Source organism: Telmatherina bonti (genome assembly GCF_933228915.1).
Source record: "Telmatherina bonti genome assembly, chromosome: 3".
NCBI lineage: Eukaryota > Metazoa > Chordata > Actinopteri > Atheriniformes > Telmatherinidae > Telmatherina > Telmatherina bonti.
Window position 1 is genome coordinate 44903735 of NC_136621.1, and position 18251 is coordinate 44921985.

The window sequence follows — 18251 nt, forward strand, 5'->3', positions numbered from 1 at the left end:
TTTTTATTGCTTTTAGAACATAATTACACAATAACTGAGTGTCAGGGGTACACTAATGATGAGACACAAGGAACACACAACAAAACAGAACAAAAATCGTGCAGAAATGAACTTAGTACTCATGTAGGAGAACTGAAACACATGATGGGGCTATAAAATGGTAGCAATCCAGTCAGGGCACATTCCATCCAGTCAGATATCTACACACACACACACACACACACACACACACACACACACACACACACACAACACATCAACATACAGGTCAGTCATAATCTTACTTTGAATTTCTCAGGTACATGTCTGGTTTTAGCTGCCTTCTGATGTGCCAGTTCTCGTATCGTGGTGCTGTAAAGGTCAAGCTCTTGGTAAAAGAGGTTTATGCTCAGTTTACAGTCCGTCCATGGACTTTTCCCAAGAGGAGTCCAAGCTGGATGATCACGTCTTTATCCATGTGCTGATTATCAAAATGCAGTTGAACATCATTTTCTGTGAAGTGTTTGATCAGTTCTCAGTCTGATAAAATGTTGTACATCTGACCAAAACTTCTTTGAGTGCAGACACTGATAAAACAGATGAAGCGTTGTTTCAATATATTCCCAACAGAAGGTACATGAAAAATTAATATGGAGGTAAAATCTCTGCAGTGTCTTTTTAGCAGGGAAAATATTGTGTGAAATTTTAAAGGTGACTTCTTTAACTTTGTTTTTAGGCAACATTTCCTGTATTTAACCAGCTCCAAACAATGATGACCAATAAGCTTTCCCAGCAGACAAAGGAACTTTCTGCAGAGATCATCTCATCAATTTACTGGAGCATTTCTTTTGACATCAACCCTCCCAGTCGACATCGAGCTGTGTTTGGATCAATGGTTGAAACATCCGCCTTGCTCCTTTCAGAAGTTGCATCGAACACAACAGCATATTCCTGAGAAGTTACAGGGAGGTTAGACGTAGACAGAAATTCACTGTACGATAAAAGACCTTGATTAGTATTTAGAAGTTGATTAAGTATAAGACCACCTTCTTCCCGGAGTAACATGTTTCTGTTTTCCTTATAATGTTGGAGGAACATTCTGTTTGGATGCAGGTTTCCAGGAGAGCGTGTTGTTGAAAACACGTCATTTTTCTATTTTAATCATATTTTAAAGGACTGAAGACATTCAGAACATAGACCGTCTGTGGTTCAGAAACAGCCCTGGTCCCGAAACCGTGCGTCATGACGTCGCACATCACGTCACTTCGGTGACGTGTACAGCGTGCGCCCCACGCGCCGCTCTTTCTTCCTGCGTACTCGCTGTTAGCCAGACCGCGCGCTTCTTTGCCGGAGTTTATTTTCCCAAATTCACCGAGTTTCAGTCTAAAAGAGATGTCCGCCGCCGGAACGCAGAGCAGGAAGAGGCTCCTGAAGGAGGAGGACATGACCAAGGTGGAGTTTGAAACCAGCGAGGAGGTGGACGTCACCCCGACCTTTGACACGATGGGGCTTCGGGAGGACCTCCTCCGCGGCATCTACGCATACGGTAGGCCGGGGATCCGCGCGGCCTCCGGGCGGTTTGCTCAGGATGCTAAAGCTAAATCATCTCAGGATGCTAAAGCTCAGTTAGCTCAGGATGCTAAAGCTAAATCATCTCAGGATGCTAAAGCTAAATCATCTCAGGATGCTAAAGCTCAGTTAGCTCAGGATGCTAAAGCTAAATCATCTCAGGATGCTAAAGCTCAGTTAGCTCAGGATGCTAAAGCTCAGTTAGCTCAGGATGCTAAAGCTAAATCATCTCAGGATGCTAAAGCTCAGTTAACTCAGGATGCTAAAGACAAGTTAGCTCAGGATGCTAATGAATGAATGAAAACTATTAATCCCCAAAGGGAAATACTGTAGTAAATATTAATAATTAACTAGAGGAGGTCTTGTTCCGGAGGCTGATGGCTGCTGGCAGGAATGATCTTCTGTATCTTTCAGTCTTACATGGGACCTGAAGAAGCCTCTCACTGAACACACTTTGTTGTTTCATCACTGTGTTGTGGAGAGGGTGTGAAGAATCCTCCATCATCTTCATCAGCTTGTGCAGCATTCTTCTTTGGACAATCAGCTCCAGCGGCTCCAGAGTTACTCCAAGCACAGAAGCAGCTTTCTGGATCAGTTTGTTGATTCTCTTCAAGTCTCTGGTTCTGATGCTACTACCCCAGCAGATGCTGCAAAGCTGACTGCACTCTCCACAACAGACTTATAGAAGATATGCAACATCTTGGTGCAGACGTTAAACCATCTCAGCTTCCTTAAGAAGTACAGTCTGCTCTGACCTTTCTTGTAGATGTAGTCAGTGTTGCATTTCCAGTCCAGTTTGTTGTCCAGCTGAACTCCAAGATACTTGTATTCCTCCACCACCTCCACCTCCTCTCCCAGGATGGAAACAGTGCTTTGTTTATTCTTCTTCCTCCTGAAGTCAACAATCATCTCTTTTGTTTTGCTGCTATTTAATATGAGATGATTGTCACCGCACCATTTAACAAACTGGCTGACCAGTTCTCTGTACTCTGCTTCTTGTCCATCCCTGATACACCCCACAACTGCAGAGTCATCAGAGTATTTCTGCAGATGACAGGACTCAGAGTTGTACTGGAAGTCTGAGGTGTACAGAGTGAAGAGGAATGGCCAGAGTACAGTTCCTTGTGGTGCACCAGTGCTGCTGACCTCCATCTCAGACACACAACCTTTCAGTCTCACAAACTGGGGTCTGTTTGTGAGGTAGTCATAGATCCAGGTGGTTGTGGAGGTATCCACCTGGAATTTATGGAGCTTCTCACATAACAAAGCAGGCTGAATGGTATTAAAAGCACTGAGAAATGAAAGAACATGACCCTCAGAGTGCTGCCTGAATGGTCCAGATGAGAGTGTGCTCTCTGGAGCAGGTATATGATGGCATCTTCAACCCCAAGTCCATTACGATATGCAAACTGGAATGGGTCCTGAAAGGTGTTTACTTGCTTGTTGAGGTGAGCCAGTAAGAGTCTCTCCAGGACTTTCATGATGTGAGATGTCAGGGCAACTGGTCTGTAGTCACTTGGTTCAGCTGGTTGTGTTTTTTTAGGCACTGGAACAAGGCAGGAGGTTTTCCACAGCACTGGGACTCTATTTTGTCTCAGACTGGTGTTGAAAAGGTGCTGGAGAATCGGACATAGTTGTTCTGAGCAGGTCTTGAGAACTCTGGGACTGACACCATCTGGACCTGCAGCCTTGTTCTGGTTCAGTTTCTCAAGTTGCTTCTTAACCTGATTGCAGGAGACAAACAAGGTGGAGGTCTCAGGATGTCCTGATGTGGAGGGAGATGAAGCTGTGTTCTGGTCCATGACTGAGCTGCAGGGTGACAGATTGGAGGCGTGACAGGAAAGCAGTGGGCTTATGGAGGGTGTGTGGTCTGTTGGGCTGGAGGTAGGGGGTGAACTGAACCTGGTGAAGAATATGTTCAGCTCATTAGCTCTGTCCAGACCTCCATCAGGCTGGTCCCCCTTTAACTTGAAGCCGGTGATCTTCTTCATTCCAGACCACACATCCCTCAGGTTATTCTGCTGGAGCTGACTTTCTAACTTCTTCCTGTAGTCCTCCTTGCACTTCTTAGTGTGTGTTTTAAGTTGTTTTTGTGTTGCCCTCAATAACTCCCTGTCTCCATCCCTGAAGGCTTTCTTTTTGATGTTCAGCAGCTTTTTCAGGTCACTGGTGATCCAGGGTTTGTTATTGGGGAAGCACCTCACTGTTCTTGTTGGGACGATGCTGTCCACACAGAAGTTTATGTAATCTGTCACACACTCAGTCATGGCGTTGATGTCGTCTCCATGAGGTTCACAGAGGACGTTCCAGTCTGTAGCCTCAAAGCCTCCTCTAAGAGCATCTTCAGCTTCAGCAGACCAGATTTTGATAGTCTTTGTGATGACTGGTTGCTGCTGAACGATGGGCTTGTAGGTGGAGGTGAGAAGAACCAGATTATGGTCAGATCTTCCTAAAGGAGGCAGGGCAGAACAACTGTATCCATTATTCATATTTGCATAAAATAAGTCCAACATCTTATTTTCTCTGGTGGAGCAGCTGACAAACTGCTGGAATGTTGGTAGAGTTGCAGAGAGGGAGACGTTGTTGAAGTCTCCGGAGATCGCCATGAATGAGTTTGGATGCTGTGTTTGTAGCCGAGCAACGACGGAGCTGATGACGTCACAGGCTGTGTCTGGTGCGGTACCAGGTATTATATAAACCGCTACCAGAATAACACAGGTAAACTCTCTGGGTAAATAATATGGACGGAAGCTCACAGCTAACAGTTCCATGTCCCTTGTGCATATCTTCTCCTTGACAGTAACATGTCCAGGATGACACCAACGCTGGTTAACCAGCACTGCAATTCCACCACCCTTTAGCTTTCCGCTGTGTTGTCTACTGCGGTCTGCACGGACCGTTTTAAAGCCCGGTACAGACACATTACAGTCAGGGATGTGTTCATGCAGCCATGTCTCGGTGAAGCACATAATAATGCACTCTCTGTATTCTTTCTGAGACCTTGTTAGCGTCTCCAGCTCGTCCGTTTTGTTAGCTAGCAATCTCATATTACCCATGACGACCGTCGGGAGAAATGGTTTAAATCTCCATCACTTTCTCCTCTGTCTGACTCCCGCTCTGCATCCTCTTCTCTTTCTTTTCAACTCCATCGGGATTTGATGTGTTGTTTCGCTGATAATCCTGATTTGGGAGAGGTTAATCAGTTGATCCCGATTGTAAACAAGTCTTTCGTTGCCATGGAGACTCATCATAACAAGTCTTGGAAGAGCAAAAATATGCAGAAAAATCTCCCTTGCAACACACCCTCTGAACCGGCATGAAATCCTCAGGAAAAAAAAAACCTCATTTGAGGTAATATCTATGTGAGAAGAGTTTGTACTTTTAAAAAAAATCAAGATAGCAAGTCCGAGCTACTATCTGCTGCCAACAGATGGCGCAATTTAAAAAACTAAGTTAGCTCAGGATGCTAAACCTGAGTTAACTCAGGATGCTAAGGCTAACCCAGTACTTCAGCATGTTGTTTGTTTAGCTGAGACCGCCATCTGGAGGCGCGTGCACACTGCGCGTGGCTGCAGATCTGGTTCGTTGGTTCTGTTCAGGTGGATACAGAACCGTATTTAACCGATGAGACCAGATTCTGGAAGGTCTTCATCACATCAACGGATTTTCTGCTGCGGTCAGACCCCCAGCGGTCCTCCAGAGTCTTGGTCCTCCGTCTTGGTCCTCCAAAGTCCTGGTCTGAAGTCCAGGACCACCATAGTTCTGCAGGAGGATTTCCAAAGCTGGAAAGTTCTGGCATCCCGCTGCTGGTTCTGTAACTCAGGAACGTAGAACAGTTCAGGGGTCAGTCGGCAGATGAAAGGGGGGGGTCCTAAATCACCGTGGTGTGTCCCCACAAGTTCCATTTTCCCCGTCCAGCTGTTTTTCTCGCCACCACAACCCCCGTTTGCGATGTTCGAGGAGGGGGGGGGCGGGGGTAGGGTTGCGTTCAGGACAGTAACAATAAATGCGATTGGCTCTTGACACCGTTGCGCTTCCTTAAAAACCCACAAGCGTAAGCGCTTTTTTTCCGTAAGCGCTTTTTTCATGTAAGCACTTTTACTGATCGCACTTGAGGTCGTCTTTGCAATATGTACGTTGGATATGTCGTGCTAGCATCGCGATGAAGGTAGATGATCAATATGTCGTGCTAGCATCGCGATGAAGATAGATGATCAATATGTCGTGCTAGCATCGCGATGAAGATGGATGATCAATATGTCGTGCTAGCATCGCGATGAAGGTAGATGATCAATATGTCGTGCTAGCATCGCGATGAAGATAGATGATCAATATGTCGTGCTAGCATCGCGATGAAGATAGATGATCAATATGTCGTGCTAGCATCGCGATGAAGATAGATGATCAATATGTCGTGCTAGCATCGCGATGAAGGTAGATTATCAATATGTCGTGCTAGCATCGCGATGAAGATAGATGATCAATATGTCGTGCTAGCATCGCGATGAAGATAGATGATCAATATGTCGTGCTAGCATCGCGATGAAGGTAGATTATCAATATGTCGTGCTAGCATCGCGATGAAGGTAGATGATCAATATGTCGTGCTAGCATCGCGATGAAGGTAGATGATCAATATGTCGTGCTAGCATCGCGATGAAGGTAGATGATCAATATGTCGTGCTAGCATCGCGATGAAGGTAGATGATCAATATGTCGTGCTAGCATCGCGATGAAGGTAGATTATCAATATGTCGTGCAGCCATGATGACGAAGGTTGTTCCTTAACACTTTCGTCTCTCCTCAGGTTTCGAGAAGCCGTCGGCGATCCAGCAGAGAGCCATCAAGCAGATCATCAAAGGCAGAGACGTAATCGCTCAGTAAGCCCTGCTCCACCCGTCCCCTAACCCCGCTCCACCCGTCTCCTAACCCCCTCTCCACCCTGTCCCCTAACCCCCTCTCCACCCGTCTCCTAACCCCGCTCCACCCGTCTCCTAACCCCCTCTCCACCCTGTCCCCTAACCCCCTCTCCACCCGTCTCCTAACCCCGCTCCACCCGTCTCCTAACCCCCTCTCCACCCGTCTCCTAACCCCGCTCCACCCGTCTCCTAACCCCCGCTCCACCCTGTCCCCTAACCCCCGCTCCACCCTGTCCCCTAACCCCCTCTCCACCCTGTCCCCTAACCCCCTCTCCACCCTGTCCCCTAACCCCCGCTCCACCCTATCCCCTAACCCCCTCTCCACCCTATCCCCTAACCCCCTCTCCACCCTATCCCCTAACCCCCTCTCCACCCGTCTCCTAACCCCGCTCCACCCGTCTCCTAACCCCCTCTCCACCCTATCCCCTAACCCCCTCTCCACCCTGTCCCCTAACCCCCTCTCCACCCTATCCCCTAACCCCCTCTCCACCCTATCCCCTAACCCCCTCTCCACCCTGTCCCCTAACCCCCGCTCCACCCTATCCCCTAACCCCCTCTCCACCCTATCCCCTAACCCCCGCTCCACCCTATCCCCTAACCCCCTCTCCACCCTATCCCCTAACCCCCTCTCCACCCGTCTCCTAACCCCGCTCCACCCGTCTCCTAACCCCCTCTCCACCCTATCCCCTAACCCCCTCTCCACCCTGTCCCCTAACCCCCTCTCCACCCTATCCCCTAACCCCCTCTCCACCCTGTCCCCTAACCCCCGCTCCACCCTATCCCCTAACCCCCTCTCCACCCTATCCCCTAACCCCCTCTCCACCCTGTCCCCTAACCCCCTCTCCACCCTGTCCCCTAACCCCCGCTCCACCCTGTCCCCTAACCCCCTCTCCACCCTGTCCCCTAACCCCCGCTCCACCCTGTCCCCTAACCCCCTCTCCACCCTGTCCCCTAACCCCCTCTCCACCCTGTCCCCTAACCCCCTCTCCACCCTGTCCCCTAACCCCCGCTCCACCCTATCCCCTAACCCCCTCTCCACCCTGTCCCCTAACCCCCGCTCCACCCTATCCCCTAACCCCCTCTCCACCCTATCCCCTAACCCCCGCTCCACCCTATCCCCTAACCCCCGCTCCACCCTGTCCCCTAACCCCCTCTCCACCCTATCCCCTAACCCCCGCTCCACCCTGTCCCCTAACCCCCTCTCCACCCTGTCCCCTAACCCCCTCTCCACCCTATCCCCTAACCCCCGCTCCACCCTATCCCCTAACCCCCTCTCCACCCTATCCCCTAACCCCCGCTCCACCCTATCCCCTAACCCCCTCTCCACCCTATCCCCTAACCCCCTCTCCACCCTATCCCCTAACCCCCTCTCCACCCTATCCCCTAACCCCCTCTCCACCCTATCCCCTAACCCCCTCTCCACCCTATCCCCTAACCCCCGCTCCACCCTATCCCCTAACCCCCGCTCCACCCTATCCCCTAACCCCCGCTCCACCCTGTCCCCTAACCCCCTCTCCACCCTATCCCCTAACCCCCTCTCCACCCTATCCCCTAACCCCCGCTCCACCCTATCCCCTAACCCCCGCTCCACCCTATCCCCTAACCCCCGCTCCACCCTATCCCCTAACCCCCTCTCCACCCTGTCCCCTAACCCCCTCTCCACCCTGTCCCCTAACCCCCGCTCCACCCTATCCCCTAACCCCCTCTCCACCCTGTCCCCTAACCCCCTCTCCACCCTGTCCCCTAACCCCCTCTCCACCCTGTCCCCTAACCCCCGCTCCACCCTGTCCCCTAACCCCCGCTCCACCCTGTCCCCTAACCCCCGCTCCACCCTATCCCCTAACCCCCGCTCCACCCTATCCCCTAACCCCCTCTCCACCCTATCCCCTAACCCCCGCTCCACCCTATCCCCTAACCCCCGCTCCACCCTGTCCCCTAACCCCCGCTCCACCCTGTCCCCTAACCCCCGCTCCACCCTGTCCCCTAACCCCCGCTCCACCCTGTCCCCTAACCCCCGCTCCACCCTGTCCCCTAACCCCCGCTCCACCCTGTCCCCTAACCCCCGCTCCACCCTATCCCCTAACCCCCGCTCCACCCTATCCCCTAACCCCCGCTCCACCCTATCCCCTAACCCCCGCTCCACCCTGTCCCCTAACCCCCTCTCCACCCTGTCCCCTAACCCCCTCTCCACCCTATCCCCTAACCCCCGCTCCACCCTATCCCCTAACCCCCGCTCCACCCTATCCCCTAACCCCCGCTCCACCCTGTCCCCTAACCCCCGCTCCACCCTGTCCCCTAACCCCCGCTCCACCCTGTCCCCTAACCCCCGCTCCACCCTGTCCCCTAACCCCCGCTCCACCCTGTCCCCTAACCCCCGCTCCACCCTGTCCCCTAACCCCCGCTCCACCCTGTCCCCTAACCCCCCGCTCCACCCTGTCCCCTAACCCCCGCTCCACCCTATCCCCTAACCCCCTCTCCACCCTGTCCCTTAACATCCGCCCTATCTCCTGTCCAGGTCACAGTCCGGAACAGGGAAAACCGCCACCTTCTGCATCTCGGTGCTGCAGTGTCTGGACATCCAGGTCAGTATTTAGAAACCAAAGACAGAGCGGATGCAGTTTCCATGTGGAACCTGTTGGATCACCATGGTAACGAATATTTCAGGTGTCTGCCCAGCATCGCTATGGTGATAGAGACGTAGCTCATGGTGTAAGCTGGATCACTGTGCAGTGCTACGTGCTTGGGAGTTCCGATACAATACTGATACCTGACATGGGAATGTCTGCCGATCCCGGCCGATAGCAGATGTGTTTATGTTAACATTATTGTGACTATGGTTATTATTGCTGTTATAACTGTGTAAGATTTCATTATATTGTAATAAATTCATCTTTCTTAAGTTACCTCACCAGTACAAATATAATAACATTACAGATCTAACAATTTGTAATAAAAAAAGCAAGGTTTTATTCTGATTTGTCAGATTTTACCAAAATACAACTATAAATATGTGGTTTTGAAACAAAGATCCAGCTTTTAGTGCTGTGTTCCTCATCGCATGCGGCTCTCTGACTCCTGCCTTGCGGCTCGTGAAGCAGCCGCTGGCTTTCTGAAAATGCATCTAAACAAGTCATAATGATCCTCAACGCTGCAGTTCTCTCCACTAACAAGAGCTGCAGGCTGCTTGCAGAAACTCTGCTGTCCTAACGGCCCTAACTGACCCTGTCAGAGTTGCCAGTTCTGGCTGATTTCAGCTGCAGTGAACTCCACCAAAGAGCTGCTCCGTCGGTAGCTCCGTATATATAGTGAAAAAGAAACGCCCACATTCTGGAGGCATTGTTGTATTTTCACCACATACTGTTGCATAAGAACACCGTTACTCCGTGTAACATTTAGGATAACCATTCCTTGCTGATAAGCTGAATGTTACTGAATTGGCAACGTAGCAGGGTACATAGCGTGGCAACGCTTTGTTTGGGGGCGGCTGCTCTCCTCTTGTCTTTCTATGCTGAGTGCCGCTCTTGTTGATTTAACAGTGCGGATCACTGGTTAGTGGAACAGAAAATGTCACATTTTAACATTCAAGGCTTTTATTTCTTTTAGAACATGTCCGAAGCATCAAACGCATCTAGTATGGCTAGTGTGGTATCGATACACTTTCAGTAATACCAAATACGAGTACACATGCTTGGTATTGAGCTGATACCAATACTGGTATCGGTATCGGTGCATTCCTAGTGCTAAATCGTAGTCGTCCTCTTTACCACAACCCTCTTCTCCAAACCTGCCTGTAACCAGAACCAGACTCAGTTCAGAACCAAAAAGCAGTTCTGCAGCTGACTGAGAATGAGTGGTTCGGGTTCACAGTCACTTCTTTATCAAAAGTCAGCTCATATTTCAGCCAGAACCAGATCTGGGTCAGCAGAACCGGTTATGGTCTGGTTCAGCAGAGCCAGTTCTGATCTGGGTCAGATAGGCTGTGGTCGATGTCAGTGGTGTGTGTGTGTGTGTGTGTGTGTGTGTGTGTGTGTGTGTGTGTGTGTGTGTGACATCCCACTGTTATGTGTTCTGTGTCCACAGGTGAGGGAGACCCAGGCCCTGATCCTCGCTCCAACCAGAGAGCTAGCCGGGCAGATTCAGAAGGTAGCCCCCGTGGTCACACCCAGCCAATCATCTGTTAGCATTAGTAGAGTTGCTGTCTGATAGGTCGGTTGTATCTTGGATCCTTAGGTCCTTCTGGCTCTGGGAGACTACATGAATGTCCAGTGTCACGCCTGCATAGGTGGGACCAATGTTGGGGAAGACATCCGCAAGCTGGATTACGGCCAGCACGTGGTGGCTGGCACGCCTGGACGGGTGTTTGGTGAGTCAGTTGTTGCCATGGCATATCTTCAGGCTTTCCATCAGGACTTCCATCAGGACTTCCATCAGGGTTTCCATCAGGACTTCCATCAGGACTTCCATCAGGGTTTCCATCAGGACTTCCATCAGGGTTTCCATCAGGACTTCCATCAGGACTTCCATCAGGGTTTCCATCAGGACTTCCATCAGGACTTCCATCAGGACTTCCATCAGGGTTTCCATCAGGACTTCAATCAGGGTTTCCATCAGGACTTCCATCAGGGTTTCCATCAGGACTTCCATCAGGACTTCCATCAGGACTTCCATCAGGGTTTCCATCAGGACTTCCATCAGGACTTCCATCAGGACTTCCATCAGGACTTCCATCAGGACTTCCATCAGGGTTTCCATCAGGACTTCCATCAGGACTTCCATCAGGGTTTCCATCAGGACTTCCATCAGGGTTTCCATCAGGACTTCCATCAGGGTTTCCATCAGGACTTCCATCAGGACTTCCATCAGGGTTTCCATCAGGACTTCCATCAGGGTTTCCATCAGGGTTTCCATCAGGGTTTCCATCAGGACTTCCATCAGGACTTCCATCAGGGTTTACATCAGGACTTCCATCAGGGTTTCCATCAGGACTTCCATCAGGACTTCCATCAGGGTTTCCATCAGGACTTCCATCAGGACTTCCATCAGGGTTTATAGCAGGACTTCCATCAGGACTTCCATCAGGACCTCCATCAGGGTTTCCATCAGGACTTCCATCAGGACTTCCATCAGGGTTTACATCAGGACTTCCATCAGGGTTTCCATCAGGACTTCCATCAGGACTTCCATCAGGACTTCCATCAGGGTTTACATCAGGACTTCCATCAGGGTTTACATCAGGACTTCCATCAGGGTTTATAGCAGGACTTCCATCAGGACCTCCATCAGGACTTCCATCAGGACCTTCTTCAGGACTTCCATCAGGGTTTACAGCACGACTTCCATCAGGGTTTCCATCAGGACTTCCATCAGGACTTCCATCAGGACTTCCATCAGGGTTTACATCAGGACTTCCATCAGGACTTCCATCAGGACTTCCATCAGGGTTTCCATCAGGACTTCCATCAGGACTTCCATCAGGGTTTCCATCAGGACTTCCATCAGGACTTCCATCAGGGTTTCCATCAGGACTTCCATCAGGACTTCCATCAGGACTTCCATCAGGACTTCCATCAGGGTTTACAGCAGGACTTCCATCAGGGTTTCCATCAGGACTTCCATCAGGGTTTCCATCAGGACTTACATCAGGGTTTCCATCAGAGCTTCCATCAGAGCTTCCATCAGGACTTCCATCAGGGTTTCCATCAGGACTTCCATCAGAGCTTCCATCAGGACTTCCATCAGGACTTCCATCAGAGCTTCCATCAGAGCTTCCATCAGAGCTTCCATCAGGACTTCCATCAGGACTTCCATCAGGGTTTCCATCAGGACTTCCATCAGGGTTTCCATCAGGACTTCCATCAGGACCTCCATCAGGACTTCCATCAGGGTTTCCATCAGGACTTCCATCAGGACCTCCATCAGGACTTCCATCAGGGTTTCCATCAGGACTTCCATCAGAGCTTCCATCAGGACTTCCATCAGGGTTTCCATCAGGGCTTCCATCAGAGCTTCCATCAGGGCTTCCATCAGGGCTTCCATCAGAGCTTCCATCAGGGTTTCCATCAGGATTTCCATCAGGACTTCCATCAGAGCTTCCATCAGAGCTTCCATCAGAGCTTCCATCAGGACTTCCATCAGGACTTCCGTCAGGACCTCCATCAGGACTTCCGTCAGGGTTTACATCAGGACTTCCATCACGAATTCCATCAGGACTTTCATCAGGACCTCCATCAGGACTTCCATCAGGACTTCCATCAGGGTTTCCATCAGGACCTCCATCAGGACTTCCATCAGGACCTTCTTCAGGACTTCCATCAGGGTTTCCATCAGGACCTCCATCAGGACTTCCATCAGGACCTTCTTCAGGACTTCCATCAGGGTTTACAGCACGACTTCCATCAGGGTTTCCATCAGGACTTCCATCAGGACCTCCATCAGGACTTCCATCAGGGTTTACATCAGGACTTCCATCAGGGTTTACAGCAGGACTTCCATCAGGGTTTACAGCAGGACTTCCATCAGGGTTTACAGCAGGACTTCCATCAGGACTTCCATCAGGGTTTCCATCAGGACCTCCATCAGGGTTTCCAGCAGGACTTCCATCAGGACTTCCATCAGGGTTTCCATCAGGACTTCCATCAGGGTTTCCAGCAGGACCTCCATCAGGACTTCCATCAGGGTTTCCAGCAGGACCTCCATCAGGAGTTCCATCAGGGTTTCCAGCAGGACCTCCATCAGGACTTCCATCAGGGTTTCCAGCAGGACCTCCATCAGGACTTCCATCAGGACCTCCATCAGGGTTTACAGCAGGACTTCCATCAGGGTTTCCAGCAGGACCTCCATCAGGGTTTCCAGCAGGACTTCCATCAGGGTTTCCAGCAGGACTTCCATCAGGGTTTCCATCAGGACTTCCATCAGGGTTTACAGCAGGACTTCCATCAGGGTTTCCATCAGGACCTCCATCAGGGTTTACAGCAGGACTTCCATCAGGGTTTCCAGCAGGACTTCCATCAGGACTTCCATCAGGGTTTCCATCAGGGTTTCCATCAGGGTTTCCATCAGAGCTTCCATCAGAGCTTCCATCAGGACTTCCATCAGGACTTCCATCAGAGCTTCCATCAGGACTTCTATCAGAGCTTCCATCAGGACTTCCATCAGGACTTCCATCAGAGCTTCCATCAGGACTTTCATCAGGACCTCCATCAGGGTTTACATCAGGACTTCCATCAGGGTTTACATCAGGACTTCCATCAGGGTTTACATCAGGACCTCCATCAGGGTTTACATCAGGACTTCCATCAGGGTTTACATCAGGACTTCCATCAGGGTTTACATCAGGACTTCCATCAGGGTTTACATCAGGACCTCCATCAGGACTTCCATCAGGACTTCCATCGGGGTTTACATCAGGACTTCCATCAGGACTTCCATCAGGACTTCCATCAGGACCTCCATCAGGACCTCCATCAGGACTTCCATCAGGGTTTACATCAGGACTTCCATCGGGACTTCCATCAGGACTTCCATCAGGGTTTACATCAGGACTTCCATCAGGGTTTACATCAGGACTTCCATCAGGACCTCCATCAGGACTTCCATCAGGACCTCCATCAGGACTTCCATCAGGACCTCCATCAGGACCTCCATCAGGGTTTACAGCAGGACTTCCATCAGGGTTTCCAGCAGGACCTCCATCAGGACTTCCATCAGGGTTTCCAGCAGGACTTCCATCAGGGTTTCCATCAGGACTTCCATCAGGACCTCCATCAGGGTTTCCAGCAGGACTTCCATCAGGGTTTCCATCAGGGTTTCCATCAGGGTTTCCATCAGAGCTTCCATCAGAGCTTCCATCAGGACTTCCATCAGGACTTCCATCAGGACTTACATCAGGACTTCCATCAGGGTTTCCATCAGGACTTCCATCAGAGCTTCCATCAGGACTTCCATCAGAGCTTCCATCAGGACTTCCATCAGGGTTTCCATCAGGACTTCCATCAGAGCTTCCATCAGGACTTCCATCAGAGCTTCCATCAGGACTTCCATCAGGACTTCCATCAGAGCTTCCATCAGGACTTTCATCAGGACCTCCATCAGGACCTCCATCAGGACTTCCATCAGGACCTCCATCAGGACCTCCATCAGGGTTTACATCAGGACTTCCATCAGGGTTTACATCAGGACTTCCATCAGGGTTTACATCAGGACTTCCATCAGGGTTTACATCAGGACTTCCATCAGGGTTTACATCAGGACCTCCATCAGGACCTCCATCAGGACTTCCATCAGGACTTCCATCAGGACTTCCATCAGGACCTCCATCAGGACTTTCATCAGGGTTTACATCAGGACTTCCATCAGGACCTCCATCAGGACCTTCATCACGACTTCCATCAGGGTTTCCATCAGGACTTCCATCAGGACTTCCATCAGGACTTCCATCAGGGTTTACAGCAGGACTTCCATCAGGACTTCCATCAGGGTTTACAGCAGGACTTCCATCACGACTTCCATCAGGGTTTCCATCAGGACTTCCATCAGGACTTCCATCAGGACTTCCATCAGGGTTTACAGCAGGACTTCCATCAGGACTTCCATCAGGGTTTACAGCAGGACTTCCATCAGGGTTTACATCAGGACTTCCATCAGGGTTTACAGCAGGACTTCCATCAGGGTTTACAGCAGGACTTCCATCAGGACCTCCATCAGGACTTTCATCAGGGTTTACATCAGGACTTCCATCAGGACCTTCATCACGACTTCCATCAGGGTTTCCATCAGGACTTCCATCAGGACCTCCATCAGGACTTCCATCAGGGTTTACATCAGGACTTCCATCAGGGTTTACAGCAGGACTTCCATCAGGGTTTACAGCAGGACTTCCATCAGGGTTTCCAGCAGGACTTCCATCAGGACTTCCATCAGGACCTCCATCAGGACTTCCATCATGGTTTCCATCAGGACCTCCATCAGGGTTTCCAGCAGGACCTCCATCAGGGTTTCCAGCAGGACCTCCATCAGGACTTCCATCAGGGTTTCCAGCAGGACCTCCATCAGGACTTCCATCAGGACTTCCATCAGGGTTTCCAGCAGGACCTCCATCAGGACCTCCATCAGGACTTCCATCAGGGTTTACAGCAGGACTTCCATCAGGGTTTCCATCAGGGTTTACAGCAGGACTTCCATCAGGGTTTCCAGCAGGACCTCCATCAGGACTTCCATCAGGACCTCCATCAGGGTTTACAGCAGGACTTCCATCAGGGTTTCCATCAGGACCTCCATCAGGGTTTACAGCAGGACTTCCATCAGGGTTTACAGCAGGACTTCCATCAGGGTTTACAGCAGGACTTCCATCAGGACTTCCATCAGAGCTTCCATCAGGACTTCCATCAGGACTTCCATCAGGACTTTCATCAGGACCTCCATCAGGACTTCCGTCAGGGTTTACATCAGGACTTCCATCACGAATTCCATCAGGACTTTCATCAGGACCTCCATCAGGACCTCCATCAGGACTTCCATCAGGGTTTACATCAGGACTTCCATCAGGGTTTACAGCAGGACTTCCATCAGGACTTCCATCAGGGTTTACATCAGGACTTCCATCAGGGTTTACAGCAGGACTTCCATCAGGGTTTACAGCAGGACTTCCATCAGGACTTCCATCAGAGCTTCCATCAGGACTTCCATCAGGACTTCCATCAGGACTTTCATCAGGACCTCCATCAGGACTTCCGTCAGGGTTTACATCAGGACTTCCATCACGAATTCCATCAGGACTTTCATCAGGACCTCCATCAGGACCTCCATCAGGACTTCCATCAGGGTTTACATCAGGACTTCCATCAGGGTTTACAGCAGGACTTCCATCAGGACTTCCATCAGGGTTTACATCAGGACTTCCATCAGGGTTTACATCAGGACTTCCATCAGGACTTCCATCAGGGTTTACATCAGGACTTCCATCAGGACTTCCATCAGGGTTTACATCAGGACTTCCATCAGGACTTCCATCAGGGTTTACAGCAGGACTTCCATCAGGGTTTACATCAGGACTTCCATCAGGGTTTACATCAGGACTTCCATCAGGGTTTACATCAGGACTTCCATCAGGGTTTACAGCAGGACTTCCATCAGGGTTTACATCAGGACTTCCATCAGGGTTTACAGCAGGACTTCCATCAGGACCTCCATCAGGACTTCCATCAGGGTTTACAGCAGGACTTCCATCAGGGTTTACAGCAGGACTTCCATCAGGACTTCCATCAGGACTTCCATCAGGGTTTACAGCAGGACTTCCATCAGGACTTCCATCAGGACTTCCATCAGGGTTTACATCAGGACTTCCATCAGGGTTTACATCAGGACTTCCATCAGGGTTTACAGCAGGACTTCCATCAGGACCTCCATCAGGACTTCCATCAGGGTTTACAGCAGGACTTCCATCAGGGTTTACAGCAGGACTTCCATCAGGACCTCCATCAGGACTTCCATCAGGGTTTACAGCAGGACTTCCATCAGGGTTTACAGCAGGACTTCCATCAGGACCTCCATCAGGACTTCCATCAGGGTTTACAGCAGGACTTCCATCAGGGTTTACAGCAGGACTTCCATCAGGACCTCCATCAGGACTTCCATCAGGACCTCCATCAGGACTTCCATCAGGGTGTACATCAGGACTTCCATCTGGACTTCCATCAGGACCTCCATCAGGACCTCCATCAGGACTTCCATCAGGACCTCCATCAGGACTTCCATCAGGGTTTACATCAGGACTTCCATCAGGGTTTACAGCAGGACTTCCATCAGGGTTTACAGCAGGACTTCCATCAGGGTTTCCATCAGGACCTCCATCAGGACTTCCATCAGGGTTTACAGCAGGACTTCCATCAGGGTTTCCATCAGGACCTCCATCAGGACTTCCATCAGGGTTTCCATCAGGACTTCCATCAGGGTTTACATCAGGACTTCCATCAGGGTTTACATCAGGACTTCCATCAGGGTTTACAGCAGGACTTCCATCAGGACTTCCATCAGGACTTCCATCTGGGTTTACATCAGGACTTCCATCAGGGTTTACATCAGGACTTCCATCAGGGTTTACAGCAGGACTTCCATCAGGACCTCCATCAGGACTTCCATCAGGGTTTACAGCAGGACTTCCATCAGGGTTTACAGCAGGACTTCCATCAGGACTTCCATCAGGACTTCCATCAGGGTTTACAGCAGGACTTCCATCAGGGTTTACAGCAGGACTTCCATCAGGGTTTATAGCAGGACTTCCATCAGGACCTCCATCAGGGTTTCCAGCAGGACCTCCATCAGGGTTTACATCAGGACTTCCATCAGGACTTCCATCAGGGTTTACATCAGGACTTCCATCAGGACTTCCATCAGGACTTCCATCAGGACCTCCATCAGGACTTCCATCAGGGTTTACATCAGGACTTCCAGCAGGACTTCCATCAGGACTTCCATCAGGGTTTCCATCAGGACCTCCATCAGGACTTCCATCAGGGTTTACATCAGGACTTCCATCAGGACTTCCATCAGGGTTTACATCAGGACCTCCATCAGGACTTCCATCAGGGTTTCCATCAGGACCTCCATCAGGACTTCCATCAGGACCTCCATCAGGACTTCCATCAGGGTTTACATCAGGACTTCCATCAGGACCTCCATCAGGACTTCCATCAGGGTTTACATCAGGACCTCCATCAGGACTTCACTATTGCAATTAACTGTAAAATTCTTTTATGGTGACATTTGTTGTGATCAGCCAATCAGACG

At 50.5% G+C, this 18251-nt stretch overlaps 1 protein-coding gene across 1 annotated transcript in view; it reads left to right on the top strand.

Moving 5' to 3' along the window:
- Positions 1–1284: 1284 nt before the first annotated feature.
- LOC306774297 (eukaryotic initiation factor 4A-III-like) overlaps positions 1285–18251 on the top strand; it is a gene marked incomplete at its 3' end in the record, with an annotated part of 17793 nt that continues 826 nt past the window's right edge. The window contains exons 1-5 of the mRNA XM_079264297.1: positions 1285–1525; positions 6356–6428; positions 8983–9049; positions 10548–10610; positions 10698–10830. Of these exons, the coding sequence (XP_079120423.1) occupies positions 1372–1525; positions 6356–6428; positions 8983–9049; positions 10548–10610; positions 10698–10830 (490 nt within the window). The 5' untranslated portion in view covers positions 1285–1371. The remainder of the gene's footprint in view (positions 1526–6355; positions 6429–8982; positions 9050–10547; positions 10611–10697; positions 10831–18251) is intronic.